Source organism: Armigeres subalbatus, chromosome 2 (assembly GCF_024139115.2).
Source record: "Armigeres subalbatus isolate Guangzhou_Male chromosome 2, GZ_Asu_2, whole genome shotgun sequence".
In the NCBI taxonomy this organism is placed as follows: Eukaryota; Metazoa; Arthropoda; class Insecta; order Diptera; family Culicidae; genus Armigeres; species Armigeres subalbatus.
Window position 1 is genome coordinate 108,440,331 of NC_085140.1, and position 23,933 is coordinate 108,464,263.

General features: G+C 39.5%; 1 protein-coding gene across 6 annotated transcripts in view; it reads right to left on the minus strand.

Moving 5' to 3' along the window:
* Positions 1-5,625: 5,625 nt before the first annotated feature.
* LOC134214914 (probable chitinase 2) overlaps positions 5,626-23,933 on the minus strand; it is a 51,851-nt gene continuing 33,543 nt past the window's right edge. For all 6 annotated transcript variants that reach the window (XM_062694189.1, XM_062694187.1, XM_062694188.1 and 3 more), the window contains exons 4-5: positions 6,774-6,969; positions 5,626-6,708 (exon numbers count right to left, since the gene is read on the minus strand). In XM_062694189.1, coding sequence (XP_062550173.1) covers positions 5,718-6,708; positions 6,774-6,969 — 1,187 coding nt within the window. In that variant the 3' untranslated portion in view covers positions 5,626-5,717. The remainder of the gene's footprint in view (positions 6,709-6,773; positions 6,970-23,933) is intronic.

The following is a 23,933-nucleotide window of genomic DNA, read 5'->3' on the forward strand; positions in this document are numbered from 1 at the left end:
GTGATGAGATGGGAATAGGAGCTATGAGATGAAGTGGCGAACCGTTCCCCTACAACAGAGGTGTTCGCAGGATCGAGAATACTGTATTGGAAGTTAGATTAGATTGGGAATCAGCCACTTGGCGGCGCTAGTGTGTATGGAAACACTATTTAGGTAAAACATTTAGAAATTAATGAGTTTTTGATAGGGGAACAGACGGCTTTGGCAGGTTTTGTTCTATTATTGGCAGGGGGGTTTTTGTCGACCGAATTTTATGAAATTTGGTCACAGTATTCTTTGATATGCAAAGAATGTTTAGGCCAAATTTGAGCAAAATCAATCATAAAAAACCCCCCTGACAATAATAGAACAAAACCTGCCAAAGCCGTCATTCCCCCTAGTTAACATATCTACAACAAAGTTGTTCGGATGCTGAAAAATATTGTATTGGAGTTCAGAGCAAATGCAACTTACGGCCAGGCTGGTTCAATTCGTTTGGATCAATAGCAAACAAATCCAATTTTTGAGCTGATTGCTTTGCTCCCGGTATTTTTTACATCCGGGTGGGTCACTTGAAAGTAAATCCAATCTTCGAGCGGGTTGGTACGTCTTTGATATCTTCTACATGTGGGTAGAAGATCAATCCAGATGGATCAGTTAAGAAGAAACTTGACCCATGAAAATCTGTACTGCACAGTCAATATCAGCTATTGAAGTTAGAACAAGTGAGTTGAGATATGCCAACAAGATAGTTAAATGATGCTTGGCTAGTCAGAGGTTGACTTGCGTATAAAGTTGAAACATGTAAACAAGAGATGCGGAGATGAATGTTGATATTTTTTCTAATCTTGATGCATTATTGCGATATCTATCCATGATTACACAAACAAGATCAATGTTTGAGTAGCGAGCAGAGCTATAAAATGTAAACGACGATGTTCAAAGAAGGCGGATGATAATTTTTCTGATTTTGTTGCAAGACTCACATTCTAGAGCCTGGTAAGCTCTATCTATGACTGCATAAACAAGAAGCTCTATCCATGTCTGCATAAAGACGATCATAATTTGATTTTGTAAACCAAATCTAGAGTGGAATAAAACTTGAAATGTTACTTGGGCAGTGTTTGAGTAGCGAGTAGAGTTAGAAAATGTGAATGACGATGTGCGATGGAGGCGTACGATATTTTTCTGATTTTGATGCAAGACTAACATTAAACTCAAACTCAATCCATGACTGCATAAATAAGATCAGTCTTTGAGTAGCGAGTAGAGTTAGAAAATGTGAACGGCGATGTGCAAAGAAAGCGGATGATATTTTTCTGATTGTGATGCAAGACTGCCCGCATGGAAGGATGTCTAAAAGCGAACAGGAATCTACCTCGAAAAGACGCAAACCGTCTTAGTCAAGATTCATTTATACTTGGGCCCGTATAATAGTACTTTCGGTCGAAACGTCGTCGAAACTGCAGTTGAATCGGTTTAGTACAGTTTTTTCGCGCTTCGATTGTCGCCATCTTTTTTCCTTTCACTTGCGTGTTTCGGATTGGAAAGGAACTAAAGGAGAAAAATCTCAGTTTAATCCTTTAATCCCAGTTTAATTAACGATTGCCGTGTGTCTGTCCAATCCGACGATCTTGCGAACCCGGGTATTAACAAGAAAAGAGCCATTTCCCTCGATGAGCTAAGCTCGTCTTTAGCTAAGGCGACCACAACGTTTAAGATCCGATGCCAGCATGAAAATTGAACATTAGTGTATACTGCTGAAAACAATAATCATCCTCTTCGTCGATCTCTTAGGTCCAATACAGGTAAGATCCACCTTCCATGGAACCGGAGTACCGGAACTGGATAACCGATTTGATTGGACATGATGCAGCGATTCCCAGATGCGAGCGCTCACAATTCTCGATATATATGTATATTATTATTTCTAAAATAAATGTAAAGAGAAAAAATGAAATTTTTCAATTATATTTTTTGTATGTATGTATTTTAAATATGTTTTTTTACAAATTCGAAATGTAATATAAACATTTATAAAAAAAATAAAAAGAAGAATCGAGGGATCCGTATCTCCATAATGTCTAGTAAAAATCTAGGAGAACTGTGGTAACCATGTCTTTTAGATATCTCTGCGTTATCTAACGGATACGGATATGTCAAATCCCTTTCGGTTCAAACGGTTTACTCGTCTAAAATTTAGGGTAGACACCGGTTTAAACGGTTGTTGTATTTGGGGAGGATTTGAGGTGTAACAAATTCTTGATATCGAAGAAAAATATCTAGGAGACTCAACATTTTGTCTCAGAGATATCGCGGAGATGTCTAGAACAAATTTCCGAGCGGGCAGTGGAGATTTCGGCTGGAATACGACATGTCGCAGTCGGTAGTGTTTGGTTTTATATTTGTAACTAGCGCATGAAAATGGTGCTTGTCACATCCATTAATGTGCTAGTTACTAAATTGTTGATTTCGGGGCGAGCAGGTCTCCGAAATCATAGAAAAAAAATACCGAAGCGAGCAGGTCTTCGAGTGTTGAATAAACCATGATCCCGGAGCGAGAAGGTCTCCCGAGGATAGAATAAAAGATACCGGAGCGAGCAGGTCTCCGAGGAATTTTTTTTTTGTTTGTTCCAAGGATGTTAACGATCATTCAGTAATTTGCGTTCGATCATTTAGTAGTTTGTCAATAACACATCCCAGATGCTGAATTTCAAAATATGTTGTATGGTGGACTTCTAGTGCAAAGGTTTTTCTACAACTCTGCCTAATGGTTCGTTGTTTGAATTCCACTAGTAACGGAGTTATAGCTATAGTTTCAGTAACTTAGACTAAATGATAACAAAATTCCAATCATTTAGTTTGAGCTACTGCAACTAGCGCTCTAACTCCGTTATTAGTTGAATTCTAATAACGAACCATTAGGCAAAGTTGTAGAAAAACCTTCGCACTAGAAGTCCACCATACAACATATTTTGAAATTCAGCTTCTGGAATGTGTTATTGACAAACTACTAAATGATCGAACGCAAATTACTGAATGATCGCTAACATCCTTGGTTTGTTCCGGAGCGAGCAGGTCTCCGAGGCATTTTTTTTTGTTTATTCCGGAACGAGCAGGTTTCCGAGACATTTTTTTTTGTTTATTCCGGAGCGAGCAGGTGTCCGAGGCCAAGATGAATACAAACAGGTGTTGCAGTATGCCAATTGCATGATTCAGCCATCTTGGATTTTTATATGGGATAGCCACCGAGTTTGTTTATGTTTTGCACTGAAAATGAATTTTTCACCCCCGCGCTAGTCTCTCCCATCTACTGTCGAAATGAGTGAACCCTGATATAAGAACCCTGTCCGAGGCATTTTTTTGTTTATTCCGGAGCGAGCAGCGAGCATTTTGTGAATGCGAAGCAGACCGTAGAGGAATTTTCGTGTTTATTCCGGAGCGAGTAAAACTTCGTGTTGAAGTAGGGCTACACAGACCATTCAACAAAAAAAGTTTACTTTGAAAATGCAAAGCAGGACTCCAAGGTATTTTGTGTTCATTCCGGAGCGAGTAAACATCAGAGACATTTTGACGTATTACTGCATCTGGGTAGTCTATAGAGGAGTACACTTTGCGAATGCATTGCAAGATCCCGAGACATTTTTTGTTTCTTTTTCGGAGCGAGTAGAACTTCGAGACATGTTGACGCTGGACTACGTCTGTGTATTATGTGGAGTACACTTTGTAAATGCGAGCCGACCTTCGAGGCATTTTCGTGTTTAATCTGAAGCGAGTAGAACGCCGAAGCGTATTGACGTAGGACTACGTCTGTGTATTCTACACAAGAGTACACTTTGTGAATGTGAAGCACTCCGAGGCATTTTTGTTTATTCCGGAGCAGAACTCCGAGGCATGTTAACGTAGGCCTACATCTGGGTATGCTATAGAGGACCTCTGCGAATACAGAGCACGACTCCGAGAAAATTTGTGTTTATTCCATTTTGTGTTCATTCAGAAGTGATTAAAAAATCCGAGGCATTTTGACGTAGGAATACGTCTGTGTATTCTATGGAAGAGTACACTTTGCGAATGTGAAGGACTCCAAAGCATTTTTGGTTATTCCGGAGCGAGTAGAACTCCAAGGCATTTTGAGGTAGGACATCGTTTGTGTATCCTATAGAAGAGTATACTTTGCGAATGCAGAGCAGGACTCCGATGCAACTCCAAGACATGTTCGTCTGGGTATTCTATAGAAGACCACACGAATGCAGAGCAGGACTCCGAGACAATTTTGTTCGTTCCGGAGCGAGTAGAACTCCGAGACATGTTGACGTAGGATTCCGTCTGTGGCTTCTATGAAGGAATACATTTTGCAAATGGACTCCGAGGCGTTTTTTTATTTATTCCAGAGTGAGTAAAACCCCAAAGAATGTTGACGTAGGACTACGTTTGCAAGTTCTATAGATGATTGCTCTTTGCGAGTACCGAGTAGGACTCCGGGCATTTTTTGTGTATTCCGAATTGTGCAAGAGAAAGTAGAATTCCGAAAAAAAAATAAAATGTGACCCGCAATCATTATTAGTTTTAGCAAAAATATGACGATACTTAACATGTCAAGTTTGTTCTTCTTTGCATTAGATGTTGATGGTACTACAATATTAAGAATTGTTTTAATTTATTTTGAAGCAATTTGGGTATGATTTTTCTTTATAATGAAATATTTATAAAATTGAAATCATATTCTTACAAAGTTCAAAGAGTAGGGAAGGAGAAAGATGTAGTATTCAGAGTAAGCGGCTAATGATTTTAGTTTGTATCTGTTTGTATAAGTGATTCTAGACTATGAATGAGTACATTAAACATAAGCAATCAAATATACCAATCGTGAAATCACATATTTCGCGTGCCCAAATTTACCGTACAATGTTACAAGTTTTACATTACACTTGATTCGAACTCTCAATTTTGCATATGCACTAATATTGATCTCTATCGTGAAAGAATCTGTGCATGATTGAGTATTTGAGAGTATGGAGAGCAACATATTGAATTTTCTGACGAACTTTGCTTCATTTAAGCGTGTGTCAATGAATCGGTAGCTTGTGAGGGGCTGAGAGAGGTTGCGCGGCGGGGTATGGCAATGCTAGCGCATTGCTGCCACCGCAGTGTGAGATGGTGTTGGTAGCGCCATCGGGTTGAGTAGCAACGACGAAGATTGCACCGTCAGTTTGTTGTCGAATTTTAAAACGAACAGTCGCACCGCTCTTCAACGGCGGATTCCATTCAGCCGTTTTCGGCTGGAATACGACAGCGGCGAAGACCCAAGTTATCATCTTCCCCCCACAACACGTTCCTCCTGAGGGTTGTAAAATTGCACTCTATTGCAAAAGAGTGGAATAGGCTAATGAGGTCAACTACCTTAGTTAGTCTATGACACAGATTATAACTTGGTTGATTTTGAAATTTGTAACAGCAAATGCTTTTTAGTAACGGAGTGCCAACCTTAGTTATGATTAGTCCGCCTCTCTCATTCGTTTGCAACAAGTTGGAAATTTATTCTATTTTATTTCGCTAAATGGACAAGATTGGCAATTTCAGCATGATGGCTCCTATATTCCCTTCCGTAAGAAGTGACCATAATACAAAGTAATAAAAATAGTTCGCAATGTTTTAATCGGTTTTATTTACAAGTTTCCAACTTAAATATTACACAAATTTACATCTCCTGCCATCTTGATGATAACTTTTCGTTCCTACTAAGACCTCCTTAGAAGTAAGGCCACCATAGAACTAAGCAAACATACTCCAAAACTGAATACTTCCGCACTGCACCCCCCACTTTGCGGTGCGTTCTGATTCGACTCGTCCGCATCGTCCGGCACATTGGATATCTCGTTCTCCTGGTTCAGCTCATCGATGGCCACCACGATCGCATCGTTGACCGTTCTTAGCAGTTTGTATTTCTCCTGAACTGGAGGCGGGATATTCAGTTTGATTTTATCCTGATCTCCAAAGTCGGCGAATGTTTTCTTCTCCGGATCGCACACTCCATTAAAATCGTCCGTATCAACCGACCAGATCATCAATCCGCCCAGATTCTGTCTTACGGCATAGCGCACCTTGTTGGCCATGGAGCGCGTGTTGTCGTAAATCACCACCTTCGTCTTATCGCCGTCTGGCATGGTTGCAATCGCTTCAGAAGCTTCTGCGTCCCATGACACAGTCCAACCATCAGGGTTGGCCTTCAGAGCTTCGCAGATTTCGTTGTACCCCATGAAACCATTTTCGTTGGTGGATGGTCCTGCAAAGCCCTTGTCATCCGACTCATCACCAATTCTGGCGCGTTGCGATTCAGTTACAAAGGTTCGCCCGTAGAATGGAAGGCCCATTACGATCTTATTGGAAGGTGCTCCCAAGGCCAATAAATGCTCAATCGTGAACTCCACGTTTAAAACGTCGCGGCTCTGCAAAGGTGCGTTGGGGCCGATTTTTCGATTCCAGCTTCCGTTGTAGTCGTAGCACATGATATGTAGGAGGTCCAGGTACTTAGATAGGTTTTTAATGTCGTAGGCGGCATCTATCGTGTCCTTTCCGGCCCCGATGGCCGACGTCAACAGCAGATTGTTCCTCTTGAACAGTTGACTCAGTTCCTTGACCAGTGATACGAAATTCTCTCGATCGTAAGGTTTGCCACCGCGCTGCGTGGGGTATTCCCAGTCCAGGTCGAGTCCGTCAAATCCGTAGCGTCTGGAAGTATAGCAGGTGGGATTACAATATGCTCATAAACAATTGATTAGCTGTGGAAATCATACTTTACGAATTCGAGCGCATTCTTGACGAATGCCTGACGTCGTTCCGGATTGGCCGCCATATTGGAGTACCTCTCCGAGCCCTCGTTCCAGCCACCGATGGCAATCAGCACCTTCAGATGGGGATTGGCGCTGCGCATGCCGACCAATTTCTCATAGCCACCCTTGCCATAATTATCTTTCAAGTCTTGCCATGGATCTGAAAAGAATAAAAGGGTAAAAATAAGTACTGATGTTATCGATGAGTAAACAAGTGCTTCAACAGGCATGGCTAATTGATAAACAAACAATTCATAATCTATGCAACAAGATAAGAACAACCAGAACACAAATTACATATTTAAACAAACAAAACATTCGTTACAAGTGCATTAGGCGCGATCCCCAAGTACCGTTTTTTCAACGCCACGTGCACGCAGCGTTAAAATATTGCAAGTATGTATCGGGCCGACTACGCTGCGTTAAACGCTTTCTCCCGATGCACTCCTTCGTTGAATTTTCGAAGGAATTCTCGTATTTATTTTCGAAGGAATTTTTGTCCAACGGGATACGTGAGAAATTTTAAAATTAATTCTTGCTGAAGAAATTCCTGTTGCCATTCTCCTTTCAAGGTGGACTGCATTTGATTGGAAACTCATTGCTTGTTAGAGCAGCGGTTCTCAACCTTTTCCCTGAGAGGATCACCTTCGAGCTTTTACATTCATTGAGGACCCCTATGTTTTTTCGCTGTAAATGAAAATAAGCATAACTCATAAGTAGGAAAAACGGTACTCCGAAAAGTTGTCTGAAATTGTTGCTATTCCGTGAAGCTTTCCAATTCAAATTAAGTTTTGAAAGGTGGCTTCCAAGACTCTTGAAAGAAGGGTTCCGAGTCTCTTGAAACGAGGTTTCCGAGCCTCTTGAAAGGAGGTTTTCGAGCCTCTTGAAAGTAGATTTCCGAGTTTTATGAAAGGAGGCTTCCGAACCTCTTGAAAGGAGGCGTTCGAGCCACTTGAAAAGAGGCTTCCGAGCCTCTTAAAACGAGGATTTCGAGCCTCTTGAAAGGAGGCTTTCGAGCCTCTTGAAAGGAAACTTTCAAGCCTCTCGAACGGAGGCTTCCAAGCTTCTCGAACTCTTGAAAGGAAGCTTACGAACCTCTTAAAAGAAGGCCTCCGAACCTCTTGAAAGGCGGACGCTTCTGAGCATTTTGCGAGGATGCTTCCAGGCCTCCTGAAAGGACGATTCTGAGCTTCTTGAAAAGACGCTTCTGAGCCTTTTGAAAGGAGGCTTGGAAGACTCTTGGAAGAAGGTTTCCGAGCCTCTTGAAAGGAGGTTGCCGAGTTTCATGGAAGGATGCTTCCGAGCCTCTTGAAATGAGGCTTTAGAGCCTCTTTAAAGGAAGCTCCAAGCCGTTTGAACGGAGGCTTCTATTCCTCTTGAACGGAGGTTTCCGAGCCTCTTGGAAGGAGGTCTCCGAGTTTCATGAAAGGAGGCTTCCGAGCCCCTTAAAACAAGGATTTCGAGCCTCTTGAAAGGAGGCTTCTAAGCCTCTTGAACGGCGGCTTCCAAGCCTCTTGAAAGGAAGCTTACGAACCTCTTGAAAGAAGGCTTCCGAGCCTCTTAAAAGAAGGCTTCTGAACCTCTGGAAAGGGGGACGCTACTGAGCATTTTGCAAGGATGCTTCTGGGCCTCCTGAAAGGACTTCTTGAAAAGACGCTTCTGAGCCTCTTGATAGGAGACTTGCAAGACTCTTGCAAGAAGGCTTCCGAGTTTCATGACAGGAGTCTTCCTGATCTCTTGAAAGTCGAGAATTTCGAGCCTCTTGGAAGAAGGTTTCCAAGCCTCTTGAAAGGAGGTTTCCGAGTTTCATGGAAGGATGCTTCCGAGCCTCTTGAAATGATGCTTTCGAGCCTCTTTAAAGGAAGCTCCAATCAGTTTGAACGGAGGCTTCTAAGCCTTTTGAACGGAGGTTTCCGAGCCTCTTGGAAGGAGGTTTCCGAGTTTCAAGAAAGGAGGCTTCCGAGCCTCTTGAAAGGAAGCTTCTCCCGAGTGTTTTCAAAGCATGCTTCGGAGCCTCTCGAAAGGAAGCTTAACAAGCGTCTTGCAACTAGGTTATTTACATTTTCGAAAAAAGCCGTCGTACCTCTCAAATACAGGCCTCCGATCCTTTAAGTTCTGGGTTCTAATCACTCTACGTTTTGCCCCACATCCCTTTATACATTGTGCTGGTTGTAGTGGCAGAATTTAATTTTGATTTACTGATCGTCATACATATTATGTACGGTACAAAGCTTTGGAATTAAAAATTACGCAATTTTTGAAAGTTACACAACTTTATCAATAAGTATTTAATGGAATTGTAATACATCCGCCATGACGCATTTTTGTCCGTGGTACCCCATGGGGCCAACGAAGGTACCTCCAGGGGTACATGTACTCCAGGTTGAGAACCGCTGTGTTAGATGAAACATTATACACCAACTTACAACCGACCCCAGTGCTTAAAAGTCGCCATGAAAATCTCCGTAGTTGTAACCACAATGAAAACATTTTTTGAATTTCTACGAACAACTGTTGAAAGCCTCGTGGTCATACCCAAGCAACACATTTGTCATAGACGAGTTACTAAGACTTACATATATAAGGACTGTTCAGTTTATTAAGAGGACACTTTCACACGACGATATTATGCAGATAGATTGGTCAATTTCGATGGAGTTTGCTTTATCGTATATTATAATACACTGCCAATCAACTGTACTTTTTGAAAAGAAATAAAACAGTTTAAATCCAACAAAATGGCGCCAATTATCAAAGCTTCTCAAATTTCGCGTAAACATAAGCTGCAATTGAAAGATTGTAAGAAAATTGTAAATCGGCATGTCAACAAAATCATCAAGAAGATCGAAAAGAAGCACATTGTCAATGATTTGTCGATATCTAGAAACAGTAGAGCCTGTGGCAGCCCGAAAACGGGATATAAATGGTTGAATCTGTTAAAAATCAAACAAATTTAGATTGTTATGAATATCCCAAATTTCTGAGTTAGAATTGTTTCTTTGATAATTGGATTTCATTTCTAGAAGGCCAGACAATATATTCAGTGAAAAGAAAACAGATTTAGAAAAAGATTGATGGTTTAAAAGCATTGACAATACAACGCACAGTGTGCAAATTCGAGCCAAAAAACGGACGCAATTCAACCACGGTATGTACATATCTGGAGATTACCTTAAAAAAATCACAAAAATCCAAAGAATCTAATGGTGCCGACCCCTTTGTCGTTAGAATACTGGAAGTGTCCTTTTTTGTCTAATTTCCCCTACAAATAGAGGATTTTGCTAATGCATATGTTCACATCAATCGAAAAGACAGGGAAAACCTTGACTTGTGTTATGGAAATATCATAATGGGCCTCCCATATATTGTTGAACACTGATAAGTGTCTCATTTTGTCTAATATCCCCTATAAAATGCTTCAGATGATACATATTTAAGATTCGAGAAGATCATCAAATGAGTAACTGTCAGTTATGGAATTCAGGACGATGAAATAGTATTATCCTCGGACAATTCACTGGGAATATGTTAAGTGTCCGTTTTTGTCTGATGCCCCCTATAATTTAAAAATATTTTCAAAAGTATAACATCAAATCAATTTTCATTTTAGGAAAATGTACTGAGATCCTTGAAGACTATTGTAAGCATATCAAAAGGCTACTCCTTTTTTGCAGTGTGTGTGTGTGTGTGTTCAGTGTCTCATTTTGTCCAATATCCCTTATACGTTGAACCGTTTTTATTCAATTAATCAGAACACACAAATTGAAAGCTCGAGAAAATTTTTGTGAAAATCGATTATTTGCCGACAATGAAATGTGACTTTTCCTATGGGGTTGAATAGTGTCTGATTTTGCTAAATATCCCCTATAGTTAAATGAAATTTTAAAATAAGATAGAGCAAATCAATAATTACCTCTAAAAATTATATTAGCATTCTTGCTTACTTAGTGGACTTATTAAAGAGAGTTTTTTTTCTCTTTTAGAGTGCATCGTCCAGTGTCTCATTCTGTCTAATATCCCCTATACATTGAAATCCTTTTAATGCACAAAAACATCAATTGAAGTTCGAGAGAATTTTGTGAATTGTGCTAATTTTAGTGAATCACTTGAATAATAAAATAAGGCCTTAGCTAATTACCAGGGAGCTGGGTAATGTCTGATTCAGGTCAATATCCCCTATATTTATATGAAGTCCCAATATATAGTAGAACAAATCAATAAATAACTTAGAAAACTATATCAAGATCCTTGCGCATTATAGTGGACATATTAAAGAAAGGTTGTTTTTCTTAAGTGCACCGTCCAGTGTCCACTGACTTCTCCCAGCAAGAAATTTATTTCATAAGATATGTTATACCTAATTGGGATAATACCTACAATCAGCAAGTGGAAATAACTAAAATTCATATTGATCTGATATGTTTAGTTTATTACATTAAAATATAAAAAAGTATTTGACAAAACCAGCCACAAAACTGCTAAACAAATTAATGAGGAGAACCACATTTTATTCCTTTTTATTGCTCTCATATCTCTCATCAGAAACACGAAGAAGAACATTTTGTTGTCCAGATGATTTGCTTTTTGATTTGTGTGTTCGTATGCATTAAAATATTTCCTAGAAGGATATTTGTCGGAATGGGACCCTGGACGGTGCACTTAAGAAAAACAACCTTTCTTCAATATGTCCACTATAATGCGCAAGGATCTTGATATAGTTTTCTTAGTTATTTATTGATTTGTTCTACTATATATTGGGACTTCATATAAATATAGGGGATATTGACCTGAATCAGACATTACCCAGCTCCCTGGTAATTAGCTAAGGCCGAGGCTAAGGCCTTATTTTATTATTCAAGTGATTCACTAAAATTAGCACAATTCACAAAATTCTCTCGAACTTCAATTGATGTTTTTGTGCATTAAAAGGATTTCAATGTATAGGGGATATTAGACAGAATGAGACACTGAACGATGCACTCTGAAAGAGAAAAAAACTCTCTTTAATAAGTCCACTAAGTAAACAAGAATGCTAATATAATTTTTAGAGGTAATTATTGATTTGCTCTATCTTATTTTAAAGTTTCATTTAACTATAGGGGATATTTAGCAAAATCAGACACTATTCAACCCCCTAGGAAAAGTCACATTTCATTGTCGGCGAATTATCGATTTTCACAAAAATTTTCTCGAGCTTTCAATTTGTGTGTTCTGATTAATTGAATAAAAACGGTTCAACGTATAAGGGATATTGGACAAAATGAGACACTGAACACACACACACACACACACACACACACACACACACACACACACACACACACACACACACACACACACTGCAAAAAAGGAGTAGCCTTTTGATATGCTTACAATAGCCTTCAAGGATCTCAGTACATTTTCCTAAAATGAAAATTGATTTGATGTTATACTTTTGAAAATATTTTTAAATTATAGGGGGCATCAGACAAAAACGGACACTTAACATATTCCCAGTGAATTGTGCGAGGATAATACTATTTCATCGTCCTGAATTCCATAACTGACAGTTACTCATTTGATGATCTTCTCGAATCTTAAATATGTATCATCTGAAGCATTTTATAGGGGATATTAGACAAAATGAGACACTTATCAGTGTTCAACAATATATGGGAGGCCCATTATGATATTTCCATAACACAAGTCAAGGTTTTCCCTGTCTTTTCGATTGATGTGAACATATGCATTAGTAAAATCCTCTATTTGTAGGGGAAATTGGACAAAAAAGGACACTTCCAGTATTCTAACGGCAAAGGGGTCGGCACCATCAGATTCTTTGGATTTTTGTGATTTTTTTAAGGTAATCTCCAGACATGTACATACCGCGGTTGAATTGCGTCCGTTTTTTGGCTCGAATTTGCACACTGTGCAACGTGTCCTCTTTATAAACTGAACAGTCCTTATGACCAAATCAAGTTATATATAAATCACCATTAAAGTAGTGTTCTTGGGACAAGAAAGCCACTCTGTGTACATGCTTTGGAGATTCTTTGATTCAAGACCAACAATGATGCCGATGCACGGCAAATGCTGGGTAAAGTGCACCGTACCAATGGTACTCGCGTACTTGAAGGAATAAAATAGAACCCATCTCGTGGTCCTTTTACCCAGCAACTCCTATCCCTACAACCTCGTGGTGCTAGCCGGGATACAAGCAACCTTAGGGAAGATCGGGTAACCAACCCAGGTTAGAACTAAGGTCGTATGCTGTCAAGGAAGGGAAGGGGGTTTGTTCCTCTCCTGGAGTGCAAATCTCTTCTCCATGTCAGGGGTGACTGATCATTGTCCGAAATTCTAAGCAAAATTGTGAACCATGGTCCACCGAAGATTTAGTCGGAATGGTCCTCCGGAAATTTGGGGGATTGATCAAGCCCTGCAAGCCAGCCTTAAAAAAACAGCAACAAGATTGCACTGAATGACAAAATCACAAAAAAAAAGTTTGTATTCGCGATGCTTATGTGTTGCATTTGTAATTCTGGACTCTAAAATCGACTGGTTGTTGTTTTATTGCGAAAATTCCGAGAACAATTGTATCATGCGTTCAAAATCCCTACCTATCTTTTCCCTCTGGAGGCACTTATCTTTTCCCATTTTCCCTACCTATCTTTTCCCATTTTATCCTGAAAAACACTTATGGGGACATTCAGATATCGTTATAACTTAGATTATCGTAATAACTTGGCATTTTAACTAATCTGAACATGCATTCATGCAAACATGCAAGTGACTTCAACGCCGTTAAAGCGATGATCCCCTTCCTACTTTGTGACCATATAATCTCGGAATTTTTCTAATCAAACAACAAACTCTAGTAACTAGTCGATTTTGGTGGTCGAGAACTGCAAATGCAACACATGAGCATCGCGAATACAAATTTAGGGGCAGGCCAGAGTGAACGTCCCTTTACTGTCGACCAGTGTAATCAGCGAGAGAATACGGACCGAAACAATCGGCAAAGACGAAAAAGGGGCTAGCGATTGAAAACTCGGTTCGTGGAACTGCAATTCTCTCAACTTCATCGGGAGCACACGAATTTGTTGGAAGGGATCAATGGTGCGAACGTTTAGAGGTTATCATACTATCTACCAGAGCTGCGGGAATATACACGAGCTGGGAACAACTTTCTTAGTGATGGGCGATATGCAAAGGCGCGTGATTGGGTGATGATCACTGAGAGAATGTGCAGATTGAGGATCAAAGGCTGGTTTTTCAACTTCAGCATAATCAACGTCCATAGCCCACACTCCGGAAGCACTGATGTTGATAAAACGCATTCTACATTTCTACATGCAGCTGGAACGTGAGTACGACAGCTGCCCAAGCCACGACTTCAAAATCATCATAGGAGATTTGAACGCTCAGGTTAGCCAAGAGGAGGAGTTTAGACCGACTATTGGAAAGGTCAGCGCCCACTGGCTGACGAACGAAAACGGCCTACGATCAATTGATTTCGCAGCCTCCAAGAATATGGCCATTCGCAGCACCTACTTCCAACACAGCCTTCCGTATCGGTACACCTGGAGATCATCACTGCAGGCAGAACAACAAATCGACCACGTTCTGATTGATGGACGGCACTTCTCCGACATTATCGACGTCAGGACATATCGTGGCGCTGACATCGACTCTGACCACTATCTGGTGCTGGTTAAACTGCGCTCAAAACTATTCGTCATTAACAATGTTTGGTACCGACGGTTACGACCTAGAGCAACTGAAGCAACCTGATGTCGCCACTGCATACGCGCAGCATATCCAGACAGCATTGCCGGAGGAGGGTGAGCTCGATGGGGCCTCCCTTGAGGACTGCTGGAATACAGTCAAAGCAGCCATTAACGACGCAGCGGACAACAACGTCGGATATGTGGGACGAAGCCGACGGAACGATTGGTTCGACGAAGAGTGCAGACAGATTCTGGAGGAGAAGGACGCAGCGCGGGCGGTCGCGCTGCAACAAGGTACCCGGAGAGCGTGAAATGTTATAGACGGAAGCGGAGACAGCAGACCCGCAGGAGAAGAAACGCCGCCTGGAAGAAGCGGAGTGCGAGGAGATGGAACAGCTGTGCCCTTCTCAAGAAACACGTAAGTTTAATCAGAAACTCAACGCATCCCGCCAAACCTTCGTGCCGCTAGCCGAGATGTGTAGGGATAAGGATGGGAGCATCTTGACGGACGAACGTGTGGTGATCGAAAGGTTAAATGGCGCTGAGAGTACAGGCAGTGAAATTCAAGGGAGCGGAGGAGATGACTACGTCAGTTCAGCGGACGATGGAAGCCAACCACCCCTCACCTTGAGGGACGTTGAGGATGCCATCCAAAAGCTAAAGACCAATAAAGCAGCTGGTAAGGAAGGTATCGGAGCTGGGCTCATCAAGATGGGCCCGGAAAAGCTGGCGGCGTCAGAGCTCTGGTAATGATTGGGCACCAGCATTTTTGGCGTAATTGGTTCATTTATAATTTGGCGTTAGTAGTAAGAACTACAATTGGGGGCGTAATCAGTCAAGGGATAAATCGATTTAAAAAATGTCAGACAACTTCAAATATTACGATTTTTTATTGCATTTTATCGTCTATAAAATGCAATGCATTCGTCTAATTTATTGAAAAGGTCTCTAGATTTTTTTTAAATGTTTTTCCAAAAACATCCAATTCAAAAAAATTTTCAGGTGTTCCTTCGGATGCCATCGGAAATTTAATTCCCTCGGAAATGTCTCCAGTGATTCTTATGAAAGGAAATTTCAAAAAAATATCCAGATGAAATTTACGAAAGAATTTATAACGTTATAAGTAATTTCTGAATGAATTTCAGAAGTGACTCCTGAAAACAATCTTAAAGGAATATCCGAAGGTCTCAAGGAGCCTCTGATTCAATTTCCGGAGGAATCGAAAGAATTCCTGGATGAAGCTCTGAAGAAATTTCGTAAGAACTGCCATAAAAATAATAGTAGTACTGGAAGAATTTATTTAAGAAATTCCTGAAATAATTGCTGAAGCAATTTCTAAAATAAGGTTGAACGAACCCCGATACCAATCTCCGCAGATATTTCTAAAGCCATTTCCAAAAGAAATTATAAATAAATTTTCTAAGGAATTGTCCTAAGGAAATGTTGGAAGATTTTCCTGAAGCAATTCCTGTAGGTATTTCCGACGAATTTTTCGTAGGAATTCCGACCAAATTTTCATAGCAATTTCCGATGGAATTTCTAAAAGAATTTCTTAAAATAATTCGTTAAGGAATTTTCTAAGAAATCGCGGAAGGAATTTTTGAAGAAATTCTCAAGATGCAAGTATTCTTTAACGATTTTTAAGTTTTTTTTAAAGGAATTTTGAAGGATTATCTTGATGTATTTCCTAAAAAAGTTCTGAATCTATCTCCAAAGTAATTTCCTGCGAATTTAACGAAAGAATTCCTGGAGGAAATTCTAAAGAAATTCTTAGAGAATTTCACAGAGAAATTCAAGAATTTCGGAAATTCTTTCAGGAGTTCCTTCGGAAATTCGTTTGGAAGTTTGAAAGAAATTCCACCCGAATTTCCGGGAGCTGATAGTATGATATTTCTGATGGAATGCCCGGAAAATTTTCTGAAAGTATTGCTAAAGGAATTTCTGAAGGAAATTCTGGAGGGGTTTCTAAAATGATTCTTACACAAATTTTTGAAAGAATTCCTTAAGAAATTTTTGAAGGTATTTCTAGATTTATTTGCGAAGGATTTTTGAAGAAATTCCTTAAGGAGAGAGAGAACATTCTCGATAGAATGCCTGAAGGAATTTTCGAAGGTATACATGAAATAATTTCTGGGTGACTAATCTTCCGAGGATTCTTTTAATAATTTCTTCTGACATTTCTTTAATAATTCTTGTCCTAAATCTCTTCAGGTTGTTCTTCGAAAATTCTTCCTGAAATACATTTGGAAATGCTTCCAGGAATTAATTCTAAAATTTCTCCAGTAAATCCTCCAAAAATTCTTTCGGGAACTCTTCCAGGAATAATTTATAAAATTCCACCTGTAGTTCATTTGGATCCAGGGATTCTTTTGTAAAACCTCCCGAAAGGCCTTTGTAAATTTCTCCAGAAATTCCAATGTAAGATTCCTTCCAAAATTTATGCAGGAATTATTCCGGAAATTTTGTTGAAAAAAATCATCCGGAAAATTATGGAAGAATGAAATAGGAAATCCTAAAGGAATTTTCGGAGGAGTTTCTAACAGAAATTTCAACGGATTTCTTGAAAAAACTTAAGGAATTTATAAAGAATTCTCGAAGAAATTCCCATAATAATTTCCAAAAGGAACTTACTAAATTCAATTTCATTGGCAACAGTGACTTTCATTCACTGCCCGAGCCATCTCCAGAAAGGATGTACGGCAAAGACGGACGCTTCGATAATTTAATTATTCTCAAATGGCCCTCGCATACTTCAACACCTTTCAAACATTTTCACACTTGTCGCTGCCTAGCGATAACATTTGGACTCCGTTTCTTTCCCATCTGCTTTCACACACACGCTGCTCCCTTCCTCTATATGAGCAGCATCGAGACCCATATGCCAATAAAATTGAATTTAAACTGATTACGGTCGTACAGCTAATGTCTAATAACCCGCATAATGAAAAACGACATGCCATGCAGTCAAAATTACATATGTGTTATAAGATATATTGTCACTATTCACTTCATTGTTAGCATACAATTTTAAGCTTGATTCACCATACCAAGCCTACGTCAACACTTACTGTTAATACATAACATGCTGTCGATGTGTAATTATATAGTTCTTTAATTGTACATCTACCAACTGATGTATGGTACATCGAAAATTTTGTTCGAAAAAACGACCAGATTTAAATGTTAATTATACTTAACCGCCCATTACTCATATGGTAGTTTGGCCGTTTACCATCTGAGCTACTGTTGAAACAGTATATGAGACTGTCCATTTATAGTTGACTACTATTAGTGAGACCATCGCTACAATACCACTTATTCTCTTTAATTATAACAGATGCGGTCTACGTATGGTCCATGATTATGCGGGAAGGAACTTACTAAGGAATTTCAAAAAAATCTACGAAAGTCTGAAGGAATTTCTGTAAGAATTGCTAAACAAATCCGAAGGAATGCCCAAAAGAATTCACGAAAGTAATTTTGGAGGAAGTTCAGAAGAAATTCCTGAGGGAAAATTTGGAGGATTTCCATGCATTTGTTCCTAGAGTTTCCAATGGAATTTCTAGAGAAAGTACTGACAGAGTTCTTAAAATAAATTCCGAAGAAATTCCAAAGGTTATCCTTGAACAATTTTCATAGGTGTTGTAGGTATTGAAAAAATGCTAAAAATCATCTTTCGAAATTTTCTTATAATTTCTTCTTTGAATTTTCGGAAAAAAAATATGAGGAATATCCAAAGAAATTTCTGGATTTATCTCCGATGTGGTTTCCGGAGGATTTTCAGAAGAAATCTCAAGATATTCCAAAAGCATTCTTGTAGGAACGTCTAAAGAAATTCTTGCATAAATTTAAGAATGTAGGAAATTCCAACAGAATTAAATATAGAAATTCCGTTTGGAATTTGGAATTTCTTTTAGAAATTTATTTAGAAATTCTCTCGAGAATTCTTTTAAAGTTCTTCGGAAATATATATGGAAAATCCTTCTGGAATTCCATCAGGAATACCTACGAAAATTGTTTTAGGAATACTTTCGGAATTTGTTTTAAGGGAAATCTTTTAGAAATTTCTTCAGTAAATCGTTGGACTTATTATCGGACATACCTTGCGAAATTTCTTCGAAAATTCTTTTAGAAATTCCCTCGGAAATGCTTCTAGAAATTTCTTCGAGAATTCCTTTGCAAATTCTTTTAATATTTTCATCTAGAATTCTTTTAAAAATTTGTAATTTCCATTGGAAATTTGTTTGGTATTCCTACACTTTTCAAAAATCCCTTTAAGAATACCTACGGAAATTGTTTCAGGAAAACCTTCCAAATTTTCTTTAGAAGAATTCTTTTTTTGAATTCTTTGGAATTACCAGCAGAAGCTCTTTGGTATTCTCAAAGAAAATTTTTGGGAATCTCAGAATATCCACTGAAAGTTTCTGTTGCAACAGTTTTGCAGTTATCGGACCGCTGAACTTGAAAACGATGTCAAAGTCGATGATAGCAGCATTACGATGCATAATCTGGTACATTTCTATTGCATCTGACGTTGACTGACAACCGTTTGACGTCTAGAATGCGTTGCAGTTATCGAACGACATTCGCTAACTGAAACGTAAACATTTTGCAGTTATCTAACGACTAGTATATATACTCAATCCAGTTGAAACCCGAAATTGGGGGCTAGCGAAATTGGATTTTTCTCACAATCCGTACGTTAAACGTAACTTTGGAAGTGGTGCGCTGAATAGCGCTTCGCGATATGAAAACAGCGCACCACTTCCGTAGTTAGGTTTAACGTACGGATTGTAAGAAAAATCCAACTTCGCTATCCCCCAATTCCGGTTTGTCCATAAGAAATTCTTTGGAAATTCCATCGGCTAATAGCAAAATACGGCCGAATTGGTAATTTAGCCAAAAAAGTCATTTTATCTAACAGGTCGTCAGTCAGAAAATGCCGTTTTGCCATTTACCCGAAAATGTCGTTTGGCCTAACGGGTCATACAACCAAATGTCAATTACTGAACGGGTACTATGGTCAAAAATGTCCATCCGTTTGGCCGAATGACATTTACGGCGAAATGGCCTTTTTGTTAAAAGACCATTGAACGAAATTTTGTAACCTCTCTACTTTTTCTGGCCTTTCCTGCCCTCTTTCGATACTGGCCTTTAAACCAAAAGTCATCTAACCAAATCCAATCAAGTCGAATTGATCGTACATCCGAAACTGTTATCAGATTGAAAATGGTTTGGCCGAAAGCGACATATAGCCGGAAGGGACATTCGGCCGACCTGTTTACTTGGCCGAAAAAATCGTTAGACCTAATAGATCATTCGACCGAAAATGTCGTTTAGTAATAATGGTAATTTGTTTGGTGGTAATTCTTATTTTTTTTGCAGAAATTGCATTGCATTTTTGGTCAAATGATCTATTCAGTCAAACGACTTTTTCGGCCAAGTAAACATTCGGTCAAACAAGTGGCCATTTTTGACCTGGACTTAAATTGAAACTCCCTATGACAAATTTTAAATTTTCCATAAAATATAGGGAATTGCCAATAGAGAAACTGGATATAAGCAATAAATAAATACAATTTTTTCCTAAATAATGCAAAATTTCCATACAAAATAAATAATTTTCCATAAAACAAAATTAAACGAGCTCTTCTTCAAAAGCGTTAAATGTTTATAGAAAATTTTATCAATTTTATTGCTTTTTTGTTTGAAAAAAAAAAACCTGACGCGTTTTAGACGAATTTCCATCCTTCATTTAACGACTCAATTATTTTAGATGGCAAAAGTCAAAGTTGAAGCATCCCTTCTACCAGTTACAAGCTCCTACAATTACCGCCATCTGGGGTGACAGTGGGTCGTGGGGGTGAGAATGGGTCATCGCTCTCACCGGCAGTCTGGAGGTCGTTAAAAATCTCTTTTATATTTTAGTCTGCTTGCCCTCAGATACATTCAATCTATTCTACAAGCATTCTAAGTAGTTGAAACAGTGACCCATTCTCACCCCCATTTGACCCATTGTTACCCCCGACGACGGTATGAAGATTTTTCTGTGTAAATTTCGAAGAATGCTCAACAGAAACTTAACAGGAATATTCAGGGGATATTCCGAATATTTTTTTATTAATTTAAAATTCGACGAATCCTTCACAATTTTCCTTGGGAAATCCAAAGAGCTCCTCTGGCTTATTCCACAGATTTCTCGAAATTTCAAAGTTTTTTTTGTCTTTATTAAAGAGATTGCTCAGGGGAAGTTGCTCAGATTTGTCAGGCAAAACTGGAAAAATTCTCCCGTTCATGTCTTGAAAATATCCCAAAGGACCAATTCAGCCGAACGACACATTCGGGTGAATATCCATTTCGGCAAAATAGCGCTTTCTGAACAACCGATTTTTTGAGCCAAAGCAACTGTTTGATTAAATGAAATTTACGGCCAAACAACTTTAGGCTAGATAGTTTTCTACTATTCGGTCAAACAACATATTCGTAAAACAACTTTAAGCCTTGTGGTCTTCGGCTAAATGCCGAACGACTCTTTTCCGTTCAAAATTTCCATTTCTACGAGAAATTCTCTGGATTTCGCAATTTCCTCAGGTTTCTTTTCTTAGTTTTTACGGGGAGTTTTTTTTTCAAAATTTCAACAAGAAATTGTATGGAATTTTTAAGAAAAATCAATGATTTTTCGAAAAAAATCCATACGATTCGAAAAATTTGAAACATTCTCTGGAGCTGCATTGCAACGTGATGTTGTGGTCGATGAATTCGTCTACCTTGGATCCTTGCTAACGGCTGATAACAATGTTAGTCGTGAAATACGAAAGCGCATCATCTGTGGAAGTCGGGCCTACTACGGGTTCCAGAAGAAACTGCGGTCAAAAACGCGCACCGCACCAAATGTGTCATGTACAAAATGCTCATAAGACCGGTAATCCTCTACGGACATGAAACTTGGACCAAGCTCGAGGTAGACTTGGATGCACTCGGAGTATTTGAGAAACAGGTGTTTAGGACCTTTGTCGGTGTGCAAGAAGACGGAGTGTGGCGGCGAGGGATGAAGCACGAGTTTGACCAGCTCTACCGCGAACCCAGCATACAGAAGGTAGAGCTGGTCAAGCTCGTTGTTCATCCCGGAAGGGTACGATGCATTGGCGTAACTAGCCCCGATGCCTAGGGGGGGCTATAGCTCCTTCATCTATTTTATCGATTTTGAGCTTCTTTTGAAAAACTCTCGAACATTATTCCACCGCATTAAGCTTTCGTAGTGGTAATGTGATAAATACGGTCCAACCATCTAAGGCAATTGCGAATCAATCACACTCATCCATATTCTCTTTTCTCAAGCATGTGCTTCCTGTTACTAGCCGATGATTGCTACAATGACTTAAATTGATAGCGTACGGCCATTGCGTCTAAGTGTAGTAGCGCCAAACTTTGTCCCGCACACAAAGTTTCATGTCACGATCATGAATCGCCGTCAGGCTCCCGCCGATGGCAGTGGATATTTTTGCATATTTCATAAATATTCTTCTTCTTCTTCTTCTTATTGGCATTACATCCCCACAGTGAGACAGAGCCGCCTCGCAGCTTAGTGTTCATTAAGCTTTCCCACAGTTATTAACTGCAAGATTCCTAAGCCAAGCTACCATTTTTGTATACGTATATCATGAGGCTAACACGATAATACTTTTTATGCCCAGGGAAGTCGAGATAATTTCCAATCCAAAAATTGTCTAGACCGGCACCGGGAATCGAACCCAGCCACCCTCAGCATGGTCTTGCTTTGTAGCCGCGCGTCTTACCGCATAAATATTCTACCAATCTCAAATAAAAAATGCATTATTCCAGGAACCTTCCCAAGATTTAGATGAGAATCCTTTAGTGGTTCCGACGGAAATGTTCCAGGGACTTCGACGGGAATCTCCAGAGATTTCGACGGTAATCCTCCAAACATACCGAAGATAACCTCCAGGGATTCTGAAGGCAATCCACCTGGAATTCCGACAGGAATGTTCCAGGGAGTCCGTCTATAGTATTCCAGGAATTCCGACGGGAATGTTTCAGGAGTTCAAACAAGAATGTTGCAAATATTCTGTCGGAAATCCTCCAGGAATTCTAACGTAGGCAATGTTCCAGGAATGTAGAAGCAAATCGTCGAAGGATTCCGAAAAAAAAACTGTCGAGGGATCCTAAAGCAATTCGTCGAGGAACTCCGAATTAATCCTCCAGGGATTCCGTAAAAAATCCTCCAGCGATTTCAAAGGGAATCTTCCAGAGATGTTGAAGCAAATCTTCGAAGGATTCCGAAGCAATTCGTCAAGGGATTCCGAAGTAAATCGTCGAGGGAGTCCGAACTAAATCTTCGAGAAATTCCGAAGCAAACCGTTGATAAATTCCGAAGCAAATCGTCAAATGATTCCAAAGCAATTCGTCGAGGGATTCCGAAGCAAATCATGAAAAGGTTCCCGAGGCATAACGTCGAGAGACTCCGAATCAAATATTCAAGGGATTCTGAAGCAAATCGTCGAAGTATTCTGAAACAAATCGTCAAGAAATTCCGAAGCAAATCTTCGAACGATTCCGAAACAAATCTTCGAACGACTCCGGAGGAATTCCGAAGCAAAGTATTTCCCACAGATTCCCAAGGCTACCGAAAGAAATCCAGTGTGAATTCTTCTGGATGTTGGATTCTGGACTTCGATGATTCTGGAAAGAATTCTTTAGGTATACCAATGGGAATACTTCTCGGATTCTGATGAGAGTCCTCTCGGATGCTGATGGGAATTGTGGAGATTATCATGCTGCTAACGCTTGGCAAGCGGAAGTCTTCTGGAAAACTGTCACTAGAGTCTGTGATGGTTGACCACATGTCTTCGATGCAAAGTACCAAGATTGCTTCGATCGATATTTTGGTGGCTCTCCATTGATGTTCATATTGTCGACGTAGCACCAAATTAGAATTCGGAAGTCGGGACTTTTTCCGAACTTTTTCCGAAGTTTTATCAAACTAATTGATGCGTTGCTTAGCGCATCTTTAGACGAATCCAGCGCACTACTTCCGAAGTTGGGTAAGTTGCCTGTAACTGGAGAAAAATCCAACTTCGGTATAAAAAGCGTACTAACTTTGTTTCGGATAGACAATAATAAGCTTACTTAGAAGCTTTCAAATCAATTAGATATTGCTTTTTCATAATTAACAACAAGTGCAATTTCACTGCCATGCAGGAATCTTTCTCAGAAATGAGAAACAAGCTCATTTGCCTTCCACTAATTTCATTATGATAGGGTGAATATAGGAGATAACTCTTTTGTCGTCAAACTTTTTCAGTAATTTATTATGCTATATGTTGAAAATTAATATCATTGCTAACTAACTTTTTAAATCCTAGGGGGGGCTAATTTTTTTCTAGGGAGGGCTAAGCCC